Here is a 20,532-nt window from a genome sequence, read left to right as displayed (position 1 = left end):
ACTTCCCCAATATTAACTGGGATAGTCAGAGTGCGAAAGGCTCAGAGGGTGTAGAATTCTTAAAGTGCATCCAGGAGAGCTTTTTGAGCCAGCATGTAGAAAGTCCTACAAGAGAGGGGGCGGTACTGGACCTAATTCTAGGGAATGTGGCCGGCCAAGTGGAAAAAGTGCTAGTAGGTGAGCACTTTGGTGACAGTGACCATAATATGGTAAGATTTAAGGTGGTCATGGAAAAGGACAGGGATGGGCCGGAAATAAAGGTTCTAAATTGGGGGAAGGCCAATTTTAATAGGATAAGGCAGGATCTGGCCAAAATGGACTGGGATCAGCTACTTGTAGGAAAATCCGCATCGGAGCAATGGGAGGCTTTCAGAAGGGAGATTGAGATCATACAATGGCAACATGTTCCCGTAAAGGTCAAGGGTGGTTCCAAAAACCACAGGGAACCTTGGATGTCAGGGGATATACGAGAATGGATTAGGAAAAAAAGGAGGGCTTTTGGTAGATACAAAAGGCTAAAGACGGAGGAAGCCCTAGAGGAGTACAAAAAGTGCAGGGGGATACTTAAAAAAGAAATTAGGAGATCAAGGAGGGGCCATGAAATAACACTGGCGAGCAAAATAAAGGAAAATCCGAAGATGTTTTATAAGTATATTAAGGGTAAGAGGATAACTAGGGAAAAAATAGGGCCCATTAGGGACAAAAGTGGCAATGTGTGTGTGGAGCCGGAAGATGTAGGAGGGGTTCTAAATGAATTTTTTGCATCTGTTTTCACTATGGAGAAGGACGATGTAGACATAGAAATAGGGCGGGGGGGACTGTGATATGCTCGAACATATTAACATCGAGAGGGAGGAGGTATTGGCGGTTTTAGCTGGCCTAAAAATGGATAAATCCCCAGGCCCGGATGAAATGTATCCCAGGCTGCTGTGTGAGGCAAAGGAGGAGGTTGCGGGGGCTCTAACACATATATTCAGGACCTCTCTGGCCACAGGGGATGTGCCAGAGGACTGGAGAACCGCTAATGTAGTACCATTATTCAAGAAGGGTAGTAGGGAAAAACCGGGGAACTACAGGCCAGTGAGCCTAACATCAGTGGTAGGAAAATTATTGGAAAAAATCCTGAGGGACAAAATTTGTCTCCACTTGGAGAGGCAAGGATTAATCAGGGATAGTCAACATTGCTTTGTCAAGGGAAGATCATGTCTGACTAATTTGATTGAATTTTTTGAGGGGGTGACTAGGTGTGTGGATGAGGGTAACGCAGTGGATGTGGTATACATGGATTTCAGTAAGGCCTTCGATAAAGTCCCGCACAGGAGACTGGTCAAGAAGGTAAGAGCCCATGGAATCCAGGGTGCCTTGGCACATTGGATACAAAACTGGCTTAGTGGCAGAAGGCAGAGGGTGATGGTCGAAGGTTGTTTTTGTGACTGGAAGCCTGTGGCCAGTGGGGTACCACAGGGATCGGTGCTGGGTCCCTTGCTGTTTGTGGTCTACATTAATGACTTGGATATGAATGTAAAGGGTATGATCAGTAAGTTCGCGGATGATACAAAAATTGGTAGGGTGGTAAATAGCAAGGAGGGTAGCCTCAGTCTGCAGGACGATATAGATGGGTTGGTCAGATGGGCGGAACAGTGGCAAATGGAATTTAACCCAAAAAAGTGCGAGGTGATGCACTTTGGGGGGACTAACAAGGCAAAGGAATACACAATGAATGGAAAGACCCTAGGCAAGACGGAGGGTCAGAGGGATCTGGGTGTGCAAGTACACAGATCCCTGAAGGCGGCGGAACAGGTGGATAAGGTGGTAAAAAAGGCATATGGGATACTTGCCTTCATTAGCCGAGGCATTGAATATAAGAGCAAGGAGATTATGATGGAGCTGTATAAAACACTGGTTAGGCCACAGCTGGAATACTGTGTGCAGTTCTGGTCGCCACACTACAGGAAGGATGTGATCGCGTTGGAGAGGGTGCAGAGGAGGTTCACCAGGATGTTACCAGGGCTGGAGCGCTTCAGCTATGAAGAGAGACTGGGCAGATTGGGTTTGTTTTCCTTGGAGCAGAGGAGGCTGAGGGGGGACATGATTGAGGTGTACAAAATTATGAGGGGCATAGATAGGATGGATGCTGAGGAGCTTTTTCCCTTAGTAGAAGGGTCAATAACTAGGGGGCATAGATTCAAGGTAAAGGGCGGGAGGTTTAGAGGGGATTTGAGAAAGAACTTTTTCACCCAGAGGGTGGTTGGAGTCTGGAACTCACTGCCTGAAAGGGTTGTGGAGGCAGAAACCCTCACAACATTTAAGAAGCATTTGGATGTGCACTTGAAATGCCATAGCATACAAGGCTACGGGCCAAATGCTGGAATATGGGATTAGATTAGGCAGGGCTTGATGGCCGGCGCGGACACGATGGGCCGAAGGGCCTCTATCCATGCTGTATTACTCTATGACTCTACGACTAACTGTCTGAGAGGTTATCGTGCCATTAATTCACATGTTAATCTATGGTGTCACAGCACCATGGTTGCAGGTGGTTATTGCTGGGGTTTAAGCGCGACACATTCCTGGCAACTGGTACAGATTAGATCTATAATTGTCATAAGGAAAGAAATTATCTGAACTGAAACAGTGTTCAGGGGTGAGAGGTAAGGTTAGAGAGGTGGTTGAGGAGGTGCCGGCAGTAGAGGAGGCACAAAACAAAACTGAACACTTCCCCGAAACTGGGAGGACGATGAACATATGGGCCAATTCTGCTTCACTTCACCCACTCGCCACCTAAACTCCTGCCAGTTTCTTGCACGCACTAGTTGAGCAGGCTGCCTCACTCGCCAGCCTCCTGGGCAGAGAACTGTGCAACAGCTGAATGCAACAAAACAGCCTTATTGAGGCAGACTTTACTTCATTTTACATCATTTTGCTGCAGTATTATTTTTACGCCTTGTAGCTGGGAATGTGTCGCATTGGCTCAGATGCTAGATTCCGTGAAACTCTAATTCACAGCCTCTGCAATTAATATATAAAGTTGGGTTCAGTACATTCTGCATTTGTACACATTTTGCAATTTGTTGCCTTTTATTCTGAAAGTTGATTATTCCATTTCGCTCTTGTCTTAATTCAAAGGGAATGTATGGGCAATTATTATTTTAATATAAATGATTTTGAAACAATGATTAATTTTATTAACACTGCCGTGTTAGACTGGCCATTGCATATAGCAGGCCAACTGTGTTCGCACGAACCTGCCTACTATAAGCGGTGGGGACTATATCGCCATTTTCTCTGGACCTGCACGGTTCCAACTCCTTTGGATTCACAGGCTCAGGCACCCCTCCCGTAACTTATCCAAAGGGAAAAGGTTCATGTGGGAGCTTAGACAGCCAATCCCGATCCACAAACACAGACACACTTTCCAGTGGGGAATCAATGGACAGTGATCAGGCGCGGGGGTCCCTGGACAATCTTTCTCCTCCGCAGCCTGGAGGCGCCAAGGCCAGTAGTGCTGCTCTGGCTGAAATCAACTGACTCGGCGCAGGTCAGAGATCAAACCCAGGGCTGTCGAGTCTGTTTGGGGGGAGCTCTTAAACTCAGCCATTTGGGGGGAAAAAACCAAAGAATTAAAAAAAATTATGCTTACAAAGAATTGTTCCAACTTCCTGTACAGCATTTTTCATTGATGAATAATTTTCAGAGTCTGATTACTGTCAAAAATATTTATACAGCAGTGGAACAAATTCCAGAATTATAAACAGAACACCACCAATTGGAATATTGTTCTACAACCACTTCCTTTCATGGAATATCCCATCCTCTTTTTATTTTATGAATAGGTCACCTATTTTAATTGTACAAACTCCATTTTAATTCAATTTTAATCCAATTACCACCTCCACATCTCAAGTTTCAGGGCGCTTTCCTGCACTGGGGTTGCAGCATTTAGCTTTCCAACAGGACGTTACTGTAAAATAATTGTGTTTCTTTAATCGCACTGATCAGTCAGACAGCCAGTCAATCAGCACACACTCGATAGTACGAGAGATGGAATCGCTGATGAATCTTTGGGGCATTATGCACCGGGCCACAGCTGACTGCATCAAAAAATTGACACTCTGAATTAGCACCTTTTCCATCCAACATTTGGCAGCTTCTGGACAGAGTCCAAATGTTTTCTTCCACCTTCTTTCTATAAAAACACTTCCAAGAACCTCAGCCATCTGAAAGGGATGTCAGTCAAGTTTCCAAGGAACTCTGCTCTTTGCAACATGATTCATAATCACAGTGGAAGATGCTGATTTTATATCTATAATCTTCTGTCCCTCCTCTCACTATTCCCTCGGGTGAGCAAGAAACTAGGCCACTGGTGCACCTCAGCCGGTCACTACTGGTGCACAGGAGAATTCCGCAGCCGTGTTATTTTCAAGAGATAAAAAGACAAAAAAAATACTGCATGAGTTGGGAATACACAGCAGGTTCGTCGGCATCAGAAAAGGAACCCCACCACCTCCCCCCGCCAAAATCCTGGCCTGACTCAGCAGAACCCCACCTCCCACCCAACTCAGCAGCCCTCAGCTCCCACCCAATTCCGGCTCAATTCAGCAACCGCCGGCTCCAGCCCAATCCTGGCCTGACTCAGCAGCCCTCCATCCCCGTCCAATCCTGGTCTGACTCCGCAGCACCCCCACCTCCCACCCCACTCAGTAGCCCCCACCTCCCTCCCGATCCTGGTCCGATCAGTCAATGCAAGTGCAGTTCTGCGGCCATAATATAGGGAATGCCTGGTTTGGGTGGCCACAGTACAAAATAGAGACGAGTGCTAAATATGAGATAACGCCCATTCACTTGCATGGCTGGTGGTCAGGAAGGAAGAGCCCTGGACCATAAAAGCAAGGCAGTGCTAGCCAGGTACGGTGGCTGGTGCTGCATCAAGACCTATGCCTCCGGGAGCACAGTATCACCAGTCGCATTGTTAAAGATGCTGCCTGCAATGGATGACTCATGCTACCATTTATCTTTTGGCACAGAGCTCTCAGCAACAGAAATTTGGCATTAGCTGTTCAATAGGTCTGTCCCTGCCAGGAGATCCGCCTCAGGCTATGGATTTCCAAATTCCTCTGCTCAATGTGGTATTACCGGGCAGTACTGTGGAACTGACCAGGAATACTGCAATGGCAATTCCCAGCACCGCCCGCCCCCGCACCACTTACCTGTTTGGTCTCCTCCCCTGGCGACTAACAGCCAGAGAACAGATCCATGGGTGTTTGCAGCTCTCCAATATCTCACCCACGTGGCTGTTCTTTATGAGAGCCTCAAATGAATGTAAAGCAATTTGACTCGAAGTGGCATCACATCCAAGTATTAACTCTGTCCTTACTCAACATCCAACCAAGTGCACGACCACCATTGGGGTCACTGGATAATGATCAGGAGCAGGGCGTTCTAGCCAGATCTCCCCTCCTTGACCCGGGGTGTAGTAGCCCCATTACCTCCCCAGCCAAGATATCTGCTCTGTACAACTCAGAGCCATGGAGACTCCGCCTTTGAGAACCTGCCGACCCAGATAATTGTTGAACACTTCTAAACAAGCCCGCAAAATGCATAAACTAGATTAGCTGTGGACCCCACAGAATGGGCACAGCTTCATAAAACCACCATTCCCATCGAGAAGCACATCTCACAGGCCTTAACCGAGTTGTCTGGAGGTGAACCCTGCCAAACTCGCAGCCAGGGGCCGATGCAGTGACAAATCTTTAGTCACATTCATTCCTGGACAAAAAGCCATTATAGAAAGAGCCAGTTTGCATGAAGGGACAGAAATATGCAGCTGCATTTCCACCAGCTGACAGAGAGACACCACTATTTCTGCCTTTACGTTTTTCCAACTGAACAGTGCTTTTTAAATAGTTATTCACAAAAATTAACGCTATTCTCAAAAGCATCAACAATCAGGATAGCATCTTCTGTAATGAACATGGGAGGGCTTGGATACAAGGATTTCAAACCCAAACAAAATATTTCTTGAATGACCCATTTACCTTAAACCATGGTAAACTAGGAAGAGCTGCTCTCTCACGAGATGGATAGACCCACCTAAAGAGCTGGCTTGTGCAATATAAATGTTACGGCTGCTGGCCTGAGCCACTCATCCCATTAGTTTAGTCCAGCAGTGCAATTGATAACTCATGCCCATCTCCCTCATCGAGGAACGGTGCGACCAAAGAGAATCCAGTATCTGCCAGAGCGGAGGGGGTCTTGGAACTGGGATGATGAAACTCACAACGCTGGTGCCAAGCCACAGTTGGGATGTTTCCGGATACCGTGAGAGGTAACGGCGATTTAGATTTTATAAGAACCAACATAGAGATCAGACGTTTTGAAATGTGGGTGTAAATTGCAACTTCACAACTGTGCCTGTGCAAATGCTTAAATGAAAGATAAAACATGGACACCACATCAAGAGACGGTCCCAATCATGAAAGGAAGAACTGAGCGACAGACTCGCCATTACTAATCCAGCCTTTAATGATCTGCTGTAAAAATATATACGCGCATTGTATGCAAAAATATGAGGGGTGATTAAATTCAAAATTAAATCAGAAAGGAAGAAAAATAAAAACTCTCTCCACAGCTTCCTCCCTTGTAGGATGAGCAGCTGCTGCCCAAAGCTACAACACACCCCAGGTTGTCAATTGATGCCATGGTGATGTTGCCAAGGCAATACATGTTGTAGCACAGATGAAGTAACCGCAAAGTTCACCCACATCATTAGAAGTCACTTTCCTGGTCAGATGTCTTGGTGTGAATGAAGTCTTCCAGTCTTGCATCTTGTCCAGTTAAGGGATGCCTGAGGGGCATTTATCTTTGTGCAGTGCTTCCGCCGGCAGTCTCGAGCTTAGCGGCAGCATGTTCAGGTAAACCAGCGGGCACATTTACTTTCCAGGTGGTCCAAAATACAGATGTGGTTTCCATGGGTACCTGTGGACCCCACCAATAAGAGAAGCATTGCCACCAGCAAGCCTCGTCCCAAATCAACACTCGGCAAAGTCGCATGTGGGGTTGTTTTTCTGACTGCATGGATTTCAGGCGTAATAAACGCTAGGCGATACGGCAGAACGGTGGCGTGAAGTGGGGCTGCAGTAAAGACACTCGGCCTGATAAAGGGGAGCCTTGGCCAATGAGTTAATGAGGGGGAATTCAACACCACAGTTAGATTAGGAGTTTGCTGCCAGTCAACAGCATCAATTTTCACCACTTAAAACTGAACCTCACCACCAGGTTTCATCTGGTTATTGTTCCCTCCTCAGTGCACAAGTCTAGATATATTGAGGAATTATTGTAATGAATAGAGGGAGAGATGTCTGCATCAAAAGTGCTGTTATGTCGGGGTTGGGACTGCTAGGTGCCCAAACCAGTTGTTAAAGTATGTCATGTATGGTATGGATTCTAGACCCAGTTAAGTGTTGCGTACATTGCCCAAACAAATGCCAACTAGAATCCTCTGCCCCATCGCAGAGATACTTTCATTGCCTACGGCAGGTTACTGCAGATCTGATGGAATGAGGGCCAGGTTATTACCAAATTACAGGCAGTTCTGTGGATCTAACCCCTTCAGAAACTAGACAAAGATTACCTCAACCTCGTATCATGCAAGCTCATTAGAGACAGCTGACAAAAGACATTCATACCAGCAGTCCAGGTGGCGAAACCTGACACCACCCAAGGACAAGGTGAAGTCTGTATTACAGAACGGCTTAGAGTAGAAGCGATTTTGCGGTAAGCTGAGGCGCAGAGTGCTGTACAACCCGCCCCATTTGTACCACAGGTTGGATTCCATGGGACTGGCAACAATGGAGAAACAACAGTGCACAGGCAGCTGTTTAATAGTTACAAATCACAGCTGCATTCTCACCATGAGTCTTTCCCGCTGGCCGGGGAAAAGAGTCACACCCTCTTCAACTTGATTCACCGCGGTCCAGCTCTGCCCTCAGCATGGGTTCACGCATTTACTGGGACAGGGAAGGGAGATAATTGTACTTTCGGCTTTACGTAACCAGTGCCGACATCAAGCACTCCCAGGGCCATGCACGGTATGGATCCGAGACACAGTATGTGTCAAATGCCAACACCAACTACAAGAGAACAGTAACAACTGGAAAGAAAAAAATCCGTTGTACAGTTTCAACAAATTCAAAGTTGACTTGATGTTGACAATATATAGAATTCGGCTCTCTTGTAATACCCATTCAGATCAATACCTGAATATTGAAATTAACCTCATTTATTTGGTTAGAATCAACATTTTCACTATTCCATCTGAACTTCTTACAGCAGTCTCATTTGGAAGTGTGCATGAGGTTTATGCAACTGTCAGAGTCCTAACGGCACAGAAGGAGGCCATTCGGCCCATCGAGTCCACGCCAGCTCTCTAAAGCAATCCAGTCAGTCCCATTCCCCCGCTCTATCCCCGTGGCCCAGCAAATTTATTTTTCTCAAGTGCCTATCCAGTCTCCCCCTGAAAACATTGAGTTTTTCCTCACGTCCCCCCTGTATCTCTTGCCAAAAACCTTAAATCTGTGTCCCCTAGTCCTTGTACCATCAACTAGTGGGAACAGCCTTTCCCCATCTAGCCTATCCAAACCCGTCATAATCTTGTACACCTCGATCAAATCACCCCTCAACCTCCTTTGCTCTAATGAAAACAAATCCAGCTTCTCCGACCTGTCCTTGTAGCCAAGGTCCCCCATCCCCGGAACCATTCTGGTAAATCTCCTCTGCACCCTCTCAAGGGCCTTCACGTCCTTCCTAAAGTGTGGTGACCAGAACTGGACGCAATACTCCAGTTGTGGCCTAACCAACGCTTTATAAAGGTTCAGCATAACTTCTCTACTTTTGTACTCAATACCTCTATTTATGAAGCCCAAGATCCCATATGCTTCGCTAACCACTCTCTCAATATGTCCCGCCACCTTCAGGGACCGCTGCACATTAACTCCCAGGTCCCTCTGTCCCTGCACACTCTTTAAAACTCTGCCATTAAGTGTATATTGCCTCTCCCTGATCCTTCTGCCAAAATGCATCACCTCACACTTCTCTGTATTAAATTCCACCTGCCACTTGTCTGCCCATTCTGCTAGCCTTTCTATGTCCTGTTGCAGTCGATTGGTATCATCCTCACTGTTTGCCACACCCCCAAGTTTGGGGTCATCGGCAAATTTTGAAATTCTACTCTGTATTCCAATATCCAGGTCATTTATATATATCAAAAAAGCAGTGGCCCCAGCACTGATCCTTGGGGAACACCACTGTCTACCATCCTCCTGTCTGAAAAACAGCCATTTACCACAACTCACTGTTTTCTGTCCTTAAGCCAAATCCTTATCCAAGCTGCCACTGACCCACCTATTCCATGAACCTCAATTTTGTTAACCAGCCTTCTATGTGGTACTTTGTCAAATGCCTTCCGAAAATTCATGTAGACAACATCCATTGCATTCCCTTCATCAATCCTCCTTGTTACTCAATCAAAAAATTCAGTTAGATTAGTCAAACACGATCTGCCTTTTACAAATCCATGTTGTCTCTCCTTAATTAGCTTAAACCTCCCCAAGTGCCCGTTAATTTTTTCCTTGATTATTGTTTCTAAAACTTTACCCACCACTGATGTTAAACTGACCGGCCTGTAGTTACTGGGATTGACTTTACACCCTTTCTTGAACAATGGTGTCACATTTGCAACTTTCCAATCTTCAGGCACCTCCCCCACATCTAGGGCCAGGCGACTTATCCACTCTAAGCATACAGAGTCTTTCTAGTACATCCTGTCTATCAATGTTCACCCCTTCCATTGCTTCTACCTTTTCCACTACTACCGATATTTTGTCAGCATCCACCTCCTTAGTAAACACCGATACAAAGTACTCAGAGTATTCTAGCCTTGCCCTGCGCCTCCAAGCATATATCACCTTCTTTGTCCCCAATAGGACCCACCCCACCACTTACGACCCGCTTACTGTTTACATGCTGGTAGAAGATTTTTGGGTTCCCTTTTATGTTAACCGCTATTCTCTCTCATTCTCTTTGCCAATCTTACTTTCATCTTCACTTCCCCGCACAACTTATTGTATTTGGTCTGGTTCTCCCTTGAAGAATTCACCTGACATTCATCATACACCCTCTTTTTTGGTTTCATCACCTTCTCAATCTCCCTCGTCATCTTGCTTGTTGGAATGTTCCTAGCCTGTACTTGGAACATCTCATCCTTAAAGGTCACCCATTGTTCCATTACAGCTTTTCCCATCAGTCTTTGGTTCCATTTTACCTTGGCTAGATCCTATCGCATCCCACTGAAGTTGGCCCTACTCCAGTTTAGAAGTTCCACTCTAGATTGTTCCTTGCTCCTCACCATTGCTAATCTAAATCTTATGATGTGATGATCGCTCATACCCAAGTGTTCTCCCACAGACATTTGGTCGACCTGGCCCACCTCATTCACCAGCACGAGATCCAGCAATGCCTCCTTCCTAGTTGGGCCAAGAACATACTGGTCAAGGAAATTCTCCTGAACACATTTCAGAAATTCCTCCCCCTTCTTTCCCTTTACCCTAGCATTATCCCAATCGATATTTGGGTAATTCAAGTCCCCAATATCACCACTCTATAGCTCTTGCAGGTCTCTGTGATTTCCCTGCAGATTTGCTCCTCTACCTCCCTCTCACTATTTGGAGGCCTGTAGAATACCCCAAATGGATTCTGTCCTTGTCCCCTCAAGAACATCCTCCCTTTCCAACACTACAATGTCTTCCTTAATCAGCACTACCACCCCACCTCCCTTTTTTCCTTCCCTATCTTTTCTGAACACCTTGTACCCTTGAATATTAAGTGCCCAGTCCTCACCATTTTTAAGCCACGTTTCCGTTATTGCCACAACATCACATTGCCACACGGCTAATTGTGCTTGTAGCTCACCAACCTTATTCACCACACTTTGTGCATTTACGTACATACATTCTAAACCTATTTTTAAATTTTTCATAGTCTGTCTTAGTCTGCTGATTTGCTAAACAGGAAACAAACTTTGAAGCTGGATTGTTGATATGAGCATTAATTGTTGTGCAGAAAGACTACCGAATTATCTGTTTTATAAAGCAGGACATGCTTGAGGGACTGTGGTAAACCACTGTTTGTATTCCACTGTGTACATGCCTGGACATGCCTCGGCTGACTCCTCCCACAAGTCCTAGTATAAAGGTGACTGCTCCCCAGCCCTTTGTATTTCTGGACCGGTCGACCACTCGAGGCAGACCTTCATTCTTTTGTTAATAAAAGCCTTTAGTTACTCTCTTAACTCTCAGTCTTTTATGAGTAATTGATAGCGCATCAATTTTATTAACAAAATTTTTATAATGGAGAAGATCCTCACACCAGCATGCCTGGACTTAGATCATCGGGAGGCGGACTCATCCACCAAGTTTACTCACTGGCTTAAGTGTTTCGAAAAATTCCTGACCGCCTCCGAAGCAATCAAATCGGACGAGGACAAACTGGATGTCCTGACCTCCAAAGTGAACCACCGAGTGTACTCGGTCATCCAAGACGCGACCTCGTACGCGGACGCTATCAAGCTCCTCAAGGACCAGTACACGCGCCCAGTGAACGAAGTGTACGCCAGGCACCTTCTGGGGAGTCGTAAACAACAACCTGGGGAATCGACCGTGGAATACCTTCAGGCACTGTCTGTGCTTGGCCGGGCCTGTGGTTGTAAGGATGTAAAGGCCGCCGTGTACACAGAGGAACTTATCCGGGACGCTTTTGTAGCGGGCCACAGATCCAATTACACCCGACAGCGACTGTTGGAGCAGAGTGACCTCGACCTCAACAAGGCCTCTGAACTCGCACTATCATTGGATGCAGCCTACCGGGGCATGGATGCCTACTCCTCTGCACCGTGGACGCCGCGGGGAATGACAGCCTGGGACACGGTAGGACCGCCTCATAGCGCCGTGCCACCCCAGCAACGGCCCAACTACCGCAGCAGTGTCCCAAGGCCAGACAGCAGTGCCCCAAGGCCAGAAATGCTACTTCTGTGGCCAGGCAAAACACCCCAGAGCGCGCTGCCCGGCGAAAAACGCGATCTGCTCAGGCTGCGGGAAGAAGGGACACTACGCTAACATCTGCAGGGCCAAAGCCACCCCGAACCCCAGCAGCGCCGCGTGTGGGCCATGCGGGCCGCCATCTTGGGCCTCCCCGGCCATGTGCGAACCACCGGTACAGCAGCCATTTTGGACGCCTCCAGCCACATGGGGATCATGGACGCCGCCATCTTGGACGACAGCCGGAACGCAGCAGGCCCCCAACACCGCCTCATCTGATACCCGCAGCGACACACCGACCCCTACGCTGGCATCCGTTACACTGGACCAAGCGAGACCGCACCAGCTGGCCAGTTCCACAATGGACATTAAGGTAAATGGCCACGATACAATCTGCCTTTTTGACTCTGGGAGCACGGAGAGCTTCATCCACCCCGACACGGTGCGGCGTTGCTCTCTCCCAGTCCTGCCTGCGCACCAGCGGATTTCTATGGCCTCCGAGTCCCAGTCGGCGGACATCGGCGGCTACTGCGTAGTGACACTCGTAGTAGACGGGACCGTGTACGATCATTTTAAACTTCTGGTCCTGCCCGACCTCTGCGCTGCCGTCCTGCTGGGGTTAGATTTTCAGTGCCACCTTAAAAGTGTTACGATGGCGTACGGTGGACCCCTACCCCCACTCACAGTCCGCAGCCAGCAGCTCCCAAATTGCCCGCCGCGCACCAGGTGCAACCTCTCCACACTCAGAGTCACCCCCCCCCCCACTGTTTGCTAACCTCACCCCCGACTGTAAGCCCATCGCCACAAAGAGCAGGCGATACAGTGCCGGGGACAGGGTTTTCATTAAAACCGAAGTGGAGCGGCTCCTGAAGGAAGGGATTATTGAGGGCATCACCAGCCCCTGGCGAGCCCAGGTTGTGGTCGTTAAGACCGGCGAGGAGTAGCGCCTGGTCATCGACTACAGCCAGACAATAAATCGCTACACCCTGCTGGACGCCTACCCACTCCCCCGCATAGCTGATACGGTCAACCAGATCGCGCAGTACCGCGTCTTCTCGACCATTGACCTGAAATCAGCGTACCACCAGCTCCCTATCTGCCCTGAGGACCGCCAGTATACTGCCTTTGAGGCAAACGGCCGCCTCTACCACTTCCTCAGGGTTCCCTTTGGCGTCACCAACGGGGTCTCCGTCTTCCAAAGGGAGATGGACCGGATGGTAGATCAAAATGCGTTGCAGGCCACTTTCCCATATCTGGACAATGTGACCATCTGCGGCCGTGACTTGCAGGATCATGACGCAAACCTCGAAAAATTCCTCCGCACCGCCCAACTCCTGAACCTGACATATAACAAGGAGAAGTGCATATTCCGCACAAACCGCCTCGCCATCCTTGGCTGTGTTGTGGAACACGGAGTCATCGGCCCCGACCCCGACCGGATGCATCCCCTTATGGAACTCCCACTGCCCCACTGCCTCAAGGCCCTGAAGAGGTGCCTAGGGTTTTTCTCCTATTACGCCCAGTGGGTCCCCTACTATGCGGACAAGGCCCGTCCGCTGATCAAGTCCGCCTCTTTTCCCTTGACGGCAGAGGCCCGCTTAGCCTTCCACCGTATCAAGGAAGACATTGCCAAAGCCACCATGCACGCAGTGGACGAATCCATCCCCTTCCAGGTGGAAAGCGACGCGTCCGACTTTGCCCTGGCCGCTACCCTCAATCAGGCGGGGAGACCCGTGGCCTTCTTTTCACGAACCCTCCAAGACCCGGAGACCAGACACTCCGCTGTTGAGAAGGAGGCCCAGGCGATTGTGGAGGCTGTGCGTCATTGGAGGCACTACCTGGCCGGAAAACGATTTACCCTGCTCACTGACCAACGTTCAGTTGCTTTCATGTTTAACAACAAGCAGAGGGGCAAAATCAAAAACGACAAGATCTTGAGGTGGAGAATCGAACTTTCCACATACAATTACGAGATCTTGTACCGGCCCGGATGCGCTATCACGTGGCACCTGCGCCAGCGCGCAGATCGATAGACTGCGGGCCCTCCACAATGACCTCTGCCACCCGGGGGTCACCAGGTTCTTCCACTTCATCAAGGCCTGCAACCTGCCTTACTCTATTGAGGAGGTCAGGACCATGACCAGGAACTGCCAAGTCTGTGCTGAGTGCAAACCGCACTTTTATAGACCAGACAGGGCCCACCTGATAAAAGCCACTCGCCCCTTCGAGCGCCTGAGCATTGATTTTAAAGGGCCTCTCCCCTCCTCCGACCGCAATGTGTACTTCCTCAATATTATTGATGAGTACTCCCGTTTCCCGTTCGCCATCCCCTGCCCGGACATGACCAGTGCCACGGTCATTAAATGTCTGAACGACCTCTTCACCCTGTTCGGTTTCCCCAGCTTTATCCATAGCGACCGGGGCTCATCGTTTACGAGCGACGAACTCCGTCAGTACCTGCTAACTAGGGGTATTGCCACAAGCAGGACCACCAGTTACAACCCCCGGGGGAACGGACAGGTGGAAAGAGAAAATGCGACAGTTTGGAAGGCCGCCCTGCTAGCCTTAAAGTCTAGGGGCCTTCCAACCTCCCGCTGGCAGGATGTGCTCCCCGATGCGCTCCACTCTATTCGGTCACTGCTCTGCACTGCCACTAACGCCACCCCTCATGAGAAAATGTTTGTCTTCCCAAGGAAGTCCACATCGGGGACATCGCTACCGCCATGGCTGACGTCCCCAGGGCCGGTCCTACTGAGAAGGCATGTGAGGACCCATAAAATGGACCCCCTGGTCGAGAGGGTCGACCTCCTCCACGCCAACCCCCAGTATGCTTACATTGCATACCCGGACGGGCGGGAGGACACAGTCTCCATAAGAGACCTTGCACCCTCGGGGGCCGCAGTAACCCACTACTCACTACCACCCCCCCCCCCACGATCCGATATCCAGCCCCAGCAGACGGCAGGCCTGGGCCCCGCGACCCGCTCGACATCTACGAGGACGACACGCCTGTGCCACAGCCCACGCAGGACTCGACGACAGAAGCTCCACTACCCCCGCCGTCGCCACGCCGATCACAGCGGCAGACAAGACCTCCGGAGAGACTCCAATACACTAACTTTTAATACACTTCACCCCGCCGGACTCAATTTTAAACAAGGGGTGAATGTGGTAAACCACTGTTTGTATTCCACTGTGTACATGCCTGGACATGCCTCGGCTGACTCCTCCCACAAGTCCTAGTATAAAGGTGACTGCTCCCCAGCCCTTTGTATTTCTGGACCGGTCGACCACTCGAGGCAGACCTTCATTCTTTTGTTAATAAAAGCCTTTAGTTACTCTCTTAACTCTCAGTCTTTTATGAGTAATTGATAGCGCATCAGGGACACGCTATTCTTTAAAAAAAAAATATTTTTTTCTCTCAAAGTCTTTATACACATTAATTACCCAGTTGAAACAACAAACTGTGGGCACAGGCTCAGGCGACTTCCATGTGCACGGTCTACAGCCAGGTGATACAAGGAGCACGGGCCATGCTTAAGGTTCAGCGAGATAAATCCACATGTCTAGTTGTCACATCGCAATTGTGCAATGCCCTGGAAATATTAGAGTTTAGCTTTTATACAAATCGGAAAGCAAACGAAATGCCCAAAGATTGGAAGCCTAGCAAGATATACAAGAACACAAGAAATAGGAGCAGGTCCTTCAGCCCCTCGAGCCTGCTCCACCATTCAATAAGATCATGGCCACTCTTCTCCCTCAACATTGACTTTCCCACCCGATCCCCATATCCCTCGATTCCCTTAGTATCCAAAAATCTAATCGATCTCGGTCTTGAATATACTCATCGACTGAGCCTCCACAGCCCTCTGGGAAAGAGAATGCCAAAGATTCACAACCTTCCAAGTGAAGAAATTGCTCATCTCAGTCCTAAATGCCTGACCCCTTATCCTGAGACTATGCCCCCTAGCTCTAGGCTCTCCGGCCAGGGGAAACAATCTCTCAGCATCTCCCCTGTCAAGCCCTCTAAGAATTTTATGCATTTCAATGAGATCGCTTCTCATTCTTCTAAACTCCAGAGACTATAGGCCCATTTGACTCAAAGGTACTTTAAAGGTTAAGCTACCCAATTCAGCAGTTTCTTTCAGTGTGTGATAAACTGAGCTGGGAGCATTTACTGCAGCTATAAAGATTCTGCTACACGGCATGTTAGTCACTATTTACAAACAAGATGCTCCCCTTGATCTAAAGTTCTATTCTTGACCTTTGAAAGCAAACAACAGGAGGGGAAACTGGGACTATAGTCTGGCTTATTTTTAGATTTGTGTTGTGTGGTGGAAATCTTGAAACAGCTAGAAATGAGTGACAACTGCCCAATGTTCAGGTGGTCAGTCTAAACAGCAAACCCGATCTTAGAAAGTGTTCCTCACAATCCTGAATTCACATCACTCGCAGGCTGTTTTCCAAGACAAAAGACATATTGTAAACCGTATCCATGAATTTTGAAGGGAGTACACCCATCTAAGTACTCAAGAATATTCAAAACAAAACAAAGCATTTTTTTTTTTTTTTTTGGAGGATCGCTCCACGGTTATAATCGTGTATCACTTAATTCTGCTACTAGAGGCTCTTGGTGCATTGTGCAAATAGGAGCACCACCATCAGGGTCGAAACCTGCAGTGCAATTTGATTGTTGGCGATAGGCCCAGCCATCAGGACCCTGCGCTCTAATTTTCTCCCAAAATCCCTTCTTCTCGTGCTCCATCTCTCCACACCTCCAAATGCCTCTTCAAATGCTACCTCTATCTATCTAACTCTTCTCCAACTCTCTGCTTGGTGTGCAAATTACATCAGTCACCCACCCTCCCCCTCGCCAAATCAATGACGTGCCTTGGGACAACTTGCTATACCTTGGCTCAGTGGTAGCCCACCTGTCAGAAGTTTATAGGTTCAAGCCCCACTCCAGAGACTTGAGCACACAATGCAGGCCGATACAGACCGTATCAGCACTCCCTCAATACTGCACTGTCTGAGGCGCCGAATTTTCGGAAGAGACGTTAAACCGAGGTCCCATCAGCCCTCTCAGGTGAACATAAAAGAACACATGGCCCTATTTCGAAGAAGAACAGGGGAGTTCTCCCGGTGTCCTAGCAAACATTTATCACTCAACCAACATCACTAAAACAGATTATCTTGCTATTTATCTCGCTGCTTTTTTTGAGAGACCTTACTGTGCTAAATTGGCTGCCATATTTCCCTACATTACAACAGTGAACACATTTCAGAAAGTACTTAATTCGCTTTAGGACATCTTGAAGTTGTGAAAGGCACTATATAAATGCAAGTTTTATTTTCCTTCTTTATATTAAAGGGTTGTTATTGAGTTGCTGTTAATCCCAATTGTCTCTTCATCCAACATCCACTTCCAACAGGGATTGCTAGAAAGGAAGCAGGAACATGAACCCGGCCAATCTTCCCATAACTCAGCCAGGGGCACTGGGGCCAATTGTAGCACCACGACTAGCATGCTCGCCGAGCTCAGTAGAGTCCAAGGATCAAACCTGGAACCTCCCCGCTTCATATGGCTAAGCTACTCAATGCTGACTTATCAGGCGAGCCAGTGCACTGGAATTTTGTACACTGCCATTGCTTATTGAGAGAGCCATAAACAATGCCATCATCAGAAGGTACCCTACATACAAACGCATTTCATTAGCCAAAAAGAAAGTATCTGTATGTTACCCAAAGATAGTCAATGCTATGTACCAGACAGCCGCCCAGGAATTTAGAGCCCATTTGTCTTAAAAAAAAGCCACACAGGGCTTGTTTAGAAGATGAATGCAGCATTTTATCACTCACCTTGGCGACGCCCATCCCAGTGAACCTCGCTTCCAGCAGCTCCTGTCGCCGTGGGTCCAGACTGTGCAGTTCTTCCATCATTTCGGCTAAAAAAGAGTGAACACAAAATTCAGACTTTCACATTCACTTTGATGGGAAATTCAACTGTGCCAGAAGGAAAGTGTGGCTGCAAGGCAAAACGTCATAATGTTTAGGCCTGTGACTCGCCAAAGAGGAAGTTTCGACCCTCCCGCCAGACTGACAAGAGCAGCTGGAGGAAAACTAGGTGCTAGAAAGTAGGGAACAAGAGTAAAAACCTCACCAGTGCTCACTTCCCATTTACAAAACCTTACTTTCTGCTGTCAGTTCCTCCCATTATGTAACAATGTAAATTGCCCATGTAAACTTATCACGCTGTAATTACACCTTCACACCAGTGATGGGGCACTAACACCTCACTTTTGCATCTCCCAGCAACTCAGCCAACGCTGCAGAAACTCCCATGCTCTATCTAACTAACTACTTCTTTGGTTGCAAACTTTTCCCCATTAGCTATAAACAGTATTTTACAAAATGATGGCAGAACACATGACTTTAAAATGGGAACCGAATTATATCTGTCCACTCTGGTCCAATTACCCCTTCACCCAACTGCATGGCTTTGACTCGCCATGTGCAACAACACAGGAGATTTGTTTGGGGTGGGGGCAGAGGGGAAGAGGACAGAGGAGCAAAGTAAAAAAGACTGGCCTAAAGCAACCCATGGTCCTGCACCACCAAGGATAGGAGCACTGAAGCTGTTGGACTAATGGGACAACTGGCTTATTATTACACGGACCCAACAGTACTAGGCCATCTCCATCTATGGACACTCGCATCATCCAACCCAAACTGAAGCACTGCTCTATAGTTTGAATCATAGATTTACCAATAAATGTTTGGTGTTGTTTCTGCTTTGGTTCTCAATTCCAGGAAATCAAGCAGCTCATGCATAGACAGGATGTTCGAGCAGTAATTAGTTGGCACAGTTGCATAAATCATAAATCTGACGTTGCCCCCTGAAACAATCCCTGAGCTGCCAGCTGGTGGATCTGATTATTGGAGAGCAAAATGCAGCGCCTACTTAGAATCATCAAAATAGTACAGCACAGGCGGCCATTCGGCCCATCGAGTCTGCGCTGGCTCTATCGAAGAGCAATCCAGTTAGTCCCACTCCCCTGCTCTTTCCCCATGTCCCTGCAATTTTTTTCTCCTTCAAGTATTTATCCAATTCCCTTTTGAAAGCTACTATTGAATCTGTCTCCACCGCCCTGTCGGGCAGTGCACTGCAAATCCTAACCACTCGTTGCGTAAAATAGCTTTTCGTTCTTTTTTCAATCACCTTATTTATTTATTATTCAAATTATAATTTTAAAAATGAAAATATACCTGCACATACTGAAAGCACCTCACAACTACAGTTAAGATCTGAAGTAAAGGGCACAAGTCCTGTTTAGCGCAGGCCTAAATTATAAAGGCAAAAATGCTTTAAAGGAGTACATCATCTGCTAGAACAAAGGATCTTAAAGACTGGGCTATAGTACGAACTACAAGTGATTTACACCTTCAGTGCAGTACTGAGGGAGCGCTGCATTGTTGGGAGTGCCGTCTTTCAGATGAGACCTTAAACCAACCCCCAAACTGAGAACCCATCTGCCCTCTCAGGTGGGCATAAAAGATCCCATGGCACTATTCGAACAGGAGCAGAGGAGTTCTTCTGGTGCCTTGGCCCACATTGATCCTTCAACCATCATCACTAAAAACAGATTAGATCATTTATCTCATTGCGGTGTGAAAAACGACTGTACAGCTCACAAAGTACTTGATTCTCTGTGAAGCACTTTGGAACGCCCTGAAGTCATGAAAGGCTCGATATAACTGCAAGTTTTCTTTCTTTCCATCCAACATATGCACCGCTGCCTCTGCATCATATCTCAGTTCTTCTGCAGTCAAATCCAGCGAGAAAGACAAGCTCCAAGTGAAAGTACACCCTCCTTCATTTGACACTGTCTAGCAGAAACTCAAGAACACATCTGCACAAAATGGCTGCAGGTAATGCAAATTATATGCACAAACAAGTACTGCAAGCAGCATTGATTCCGAGGGGCTTCCTCCTAAATATCAGCCTTTCCTGATTTTAATAAACTATGAATGGGAAAGAAAATTCTAATTTTACCAGCTGAGTTTATCACGTCACTCGTGTTCCGCCACCGTTTCTGTTTCTATGCAGTTTCTCATCATCAGTGTGGCTGACACCTAATCACCTATTCATGCCTCCTGTGCAGCTGCATCTCTTCTCTTCCAACAGGTCACAGAAAATGTCACTGGATTCAGGTTTAAATTCTGCTCTCACCCCCTCCCCACGCCTCCCCTTTTCACTCATTCTGATCCGTTTAGAGGTTTGGGCAAGGAGGCGGAAAAGAAAGCCGGAGAGCAAGTTAAATCAAGCATGTGTTCATTGATGCTATATCCAGATTGCTTACAGGAGACCATATAGCAACCCAGGAGACATAAGCAGGTGATTAGTGCTAATGAGAAATAGCATGTGGAACACAAGGGAAGAAAA

General features: G+C 47.7%; 1 protein-coding gene across 2 annotated transcripts in view; it reads right to left on the bottom strand.

Annotated features, from left to right (window-relative positions):
- The window catches only part of tlk2 (tousled-like kinase 2), a 153,116-nt gene that overhangs the window by 87,806 nt on the left and 44,778 nt on the right, over positions 1 to 20,532 (bottom strand). For both annotated transcript variants that reach the window (XM_085966614.1, XM_085966615.1), the window contains exon 2: positions 17,949 to 18,034. In XM_085966614.1, coding sequence (XP_085822740.1) covers positions 17,949 to 18,029 — 81 coding nt within the window. In that variant the 5' untranslated portion in view covers positions 18,030 to 18,034. The remainder of the gene's footprint in view (positions 1 to 17,948; positions 18,035 to 20,532) is intronic.

Source organism: Somniosus microcephalus, chromosome 24 (genome assembly GCF_052327205.1).
Source record: "Somniosus microcephalus isolate GS21.2 chromosome 24, FLI_Smic_1.0, whole genome shotgun sequence".
In the NCBI taxonomy this organism is placed as follows: Eukaryota; Metazoa; Chordata; class Chondrichthyes; order Squaliformes; family Somniosidae; genus Somniosus; species Somniosus microcephalus.
This window is presented reverse-complemented; position numbering and strand designations above follow the sequence as displayed.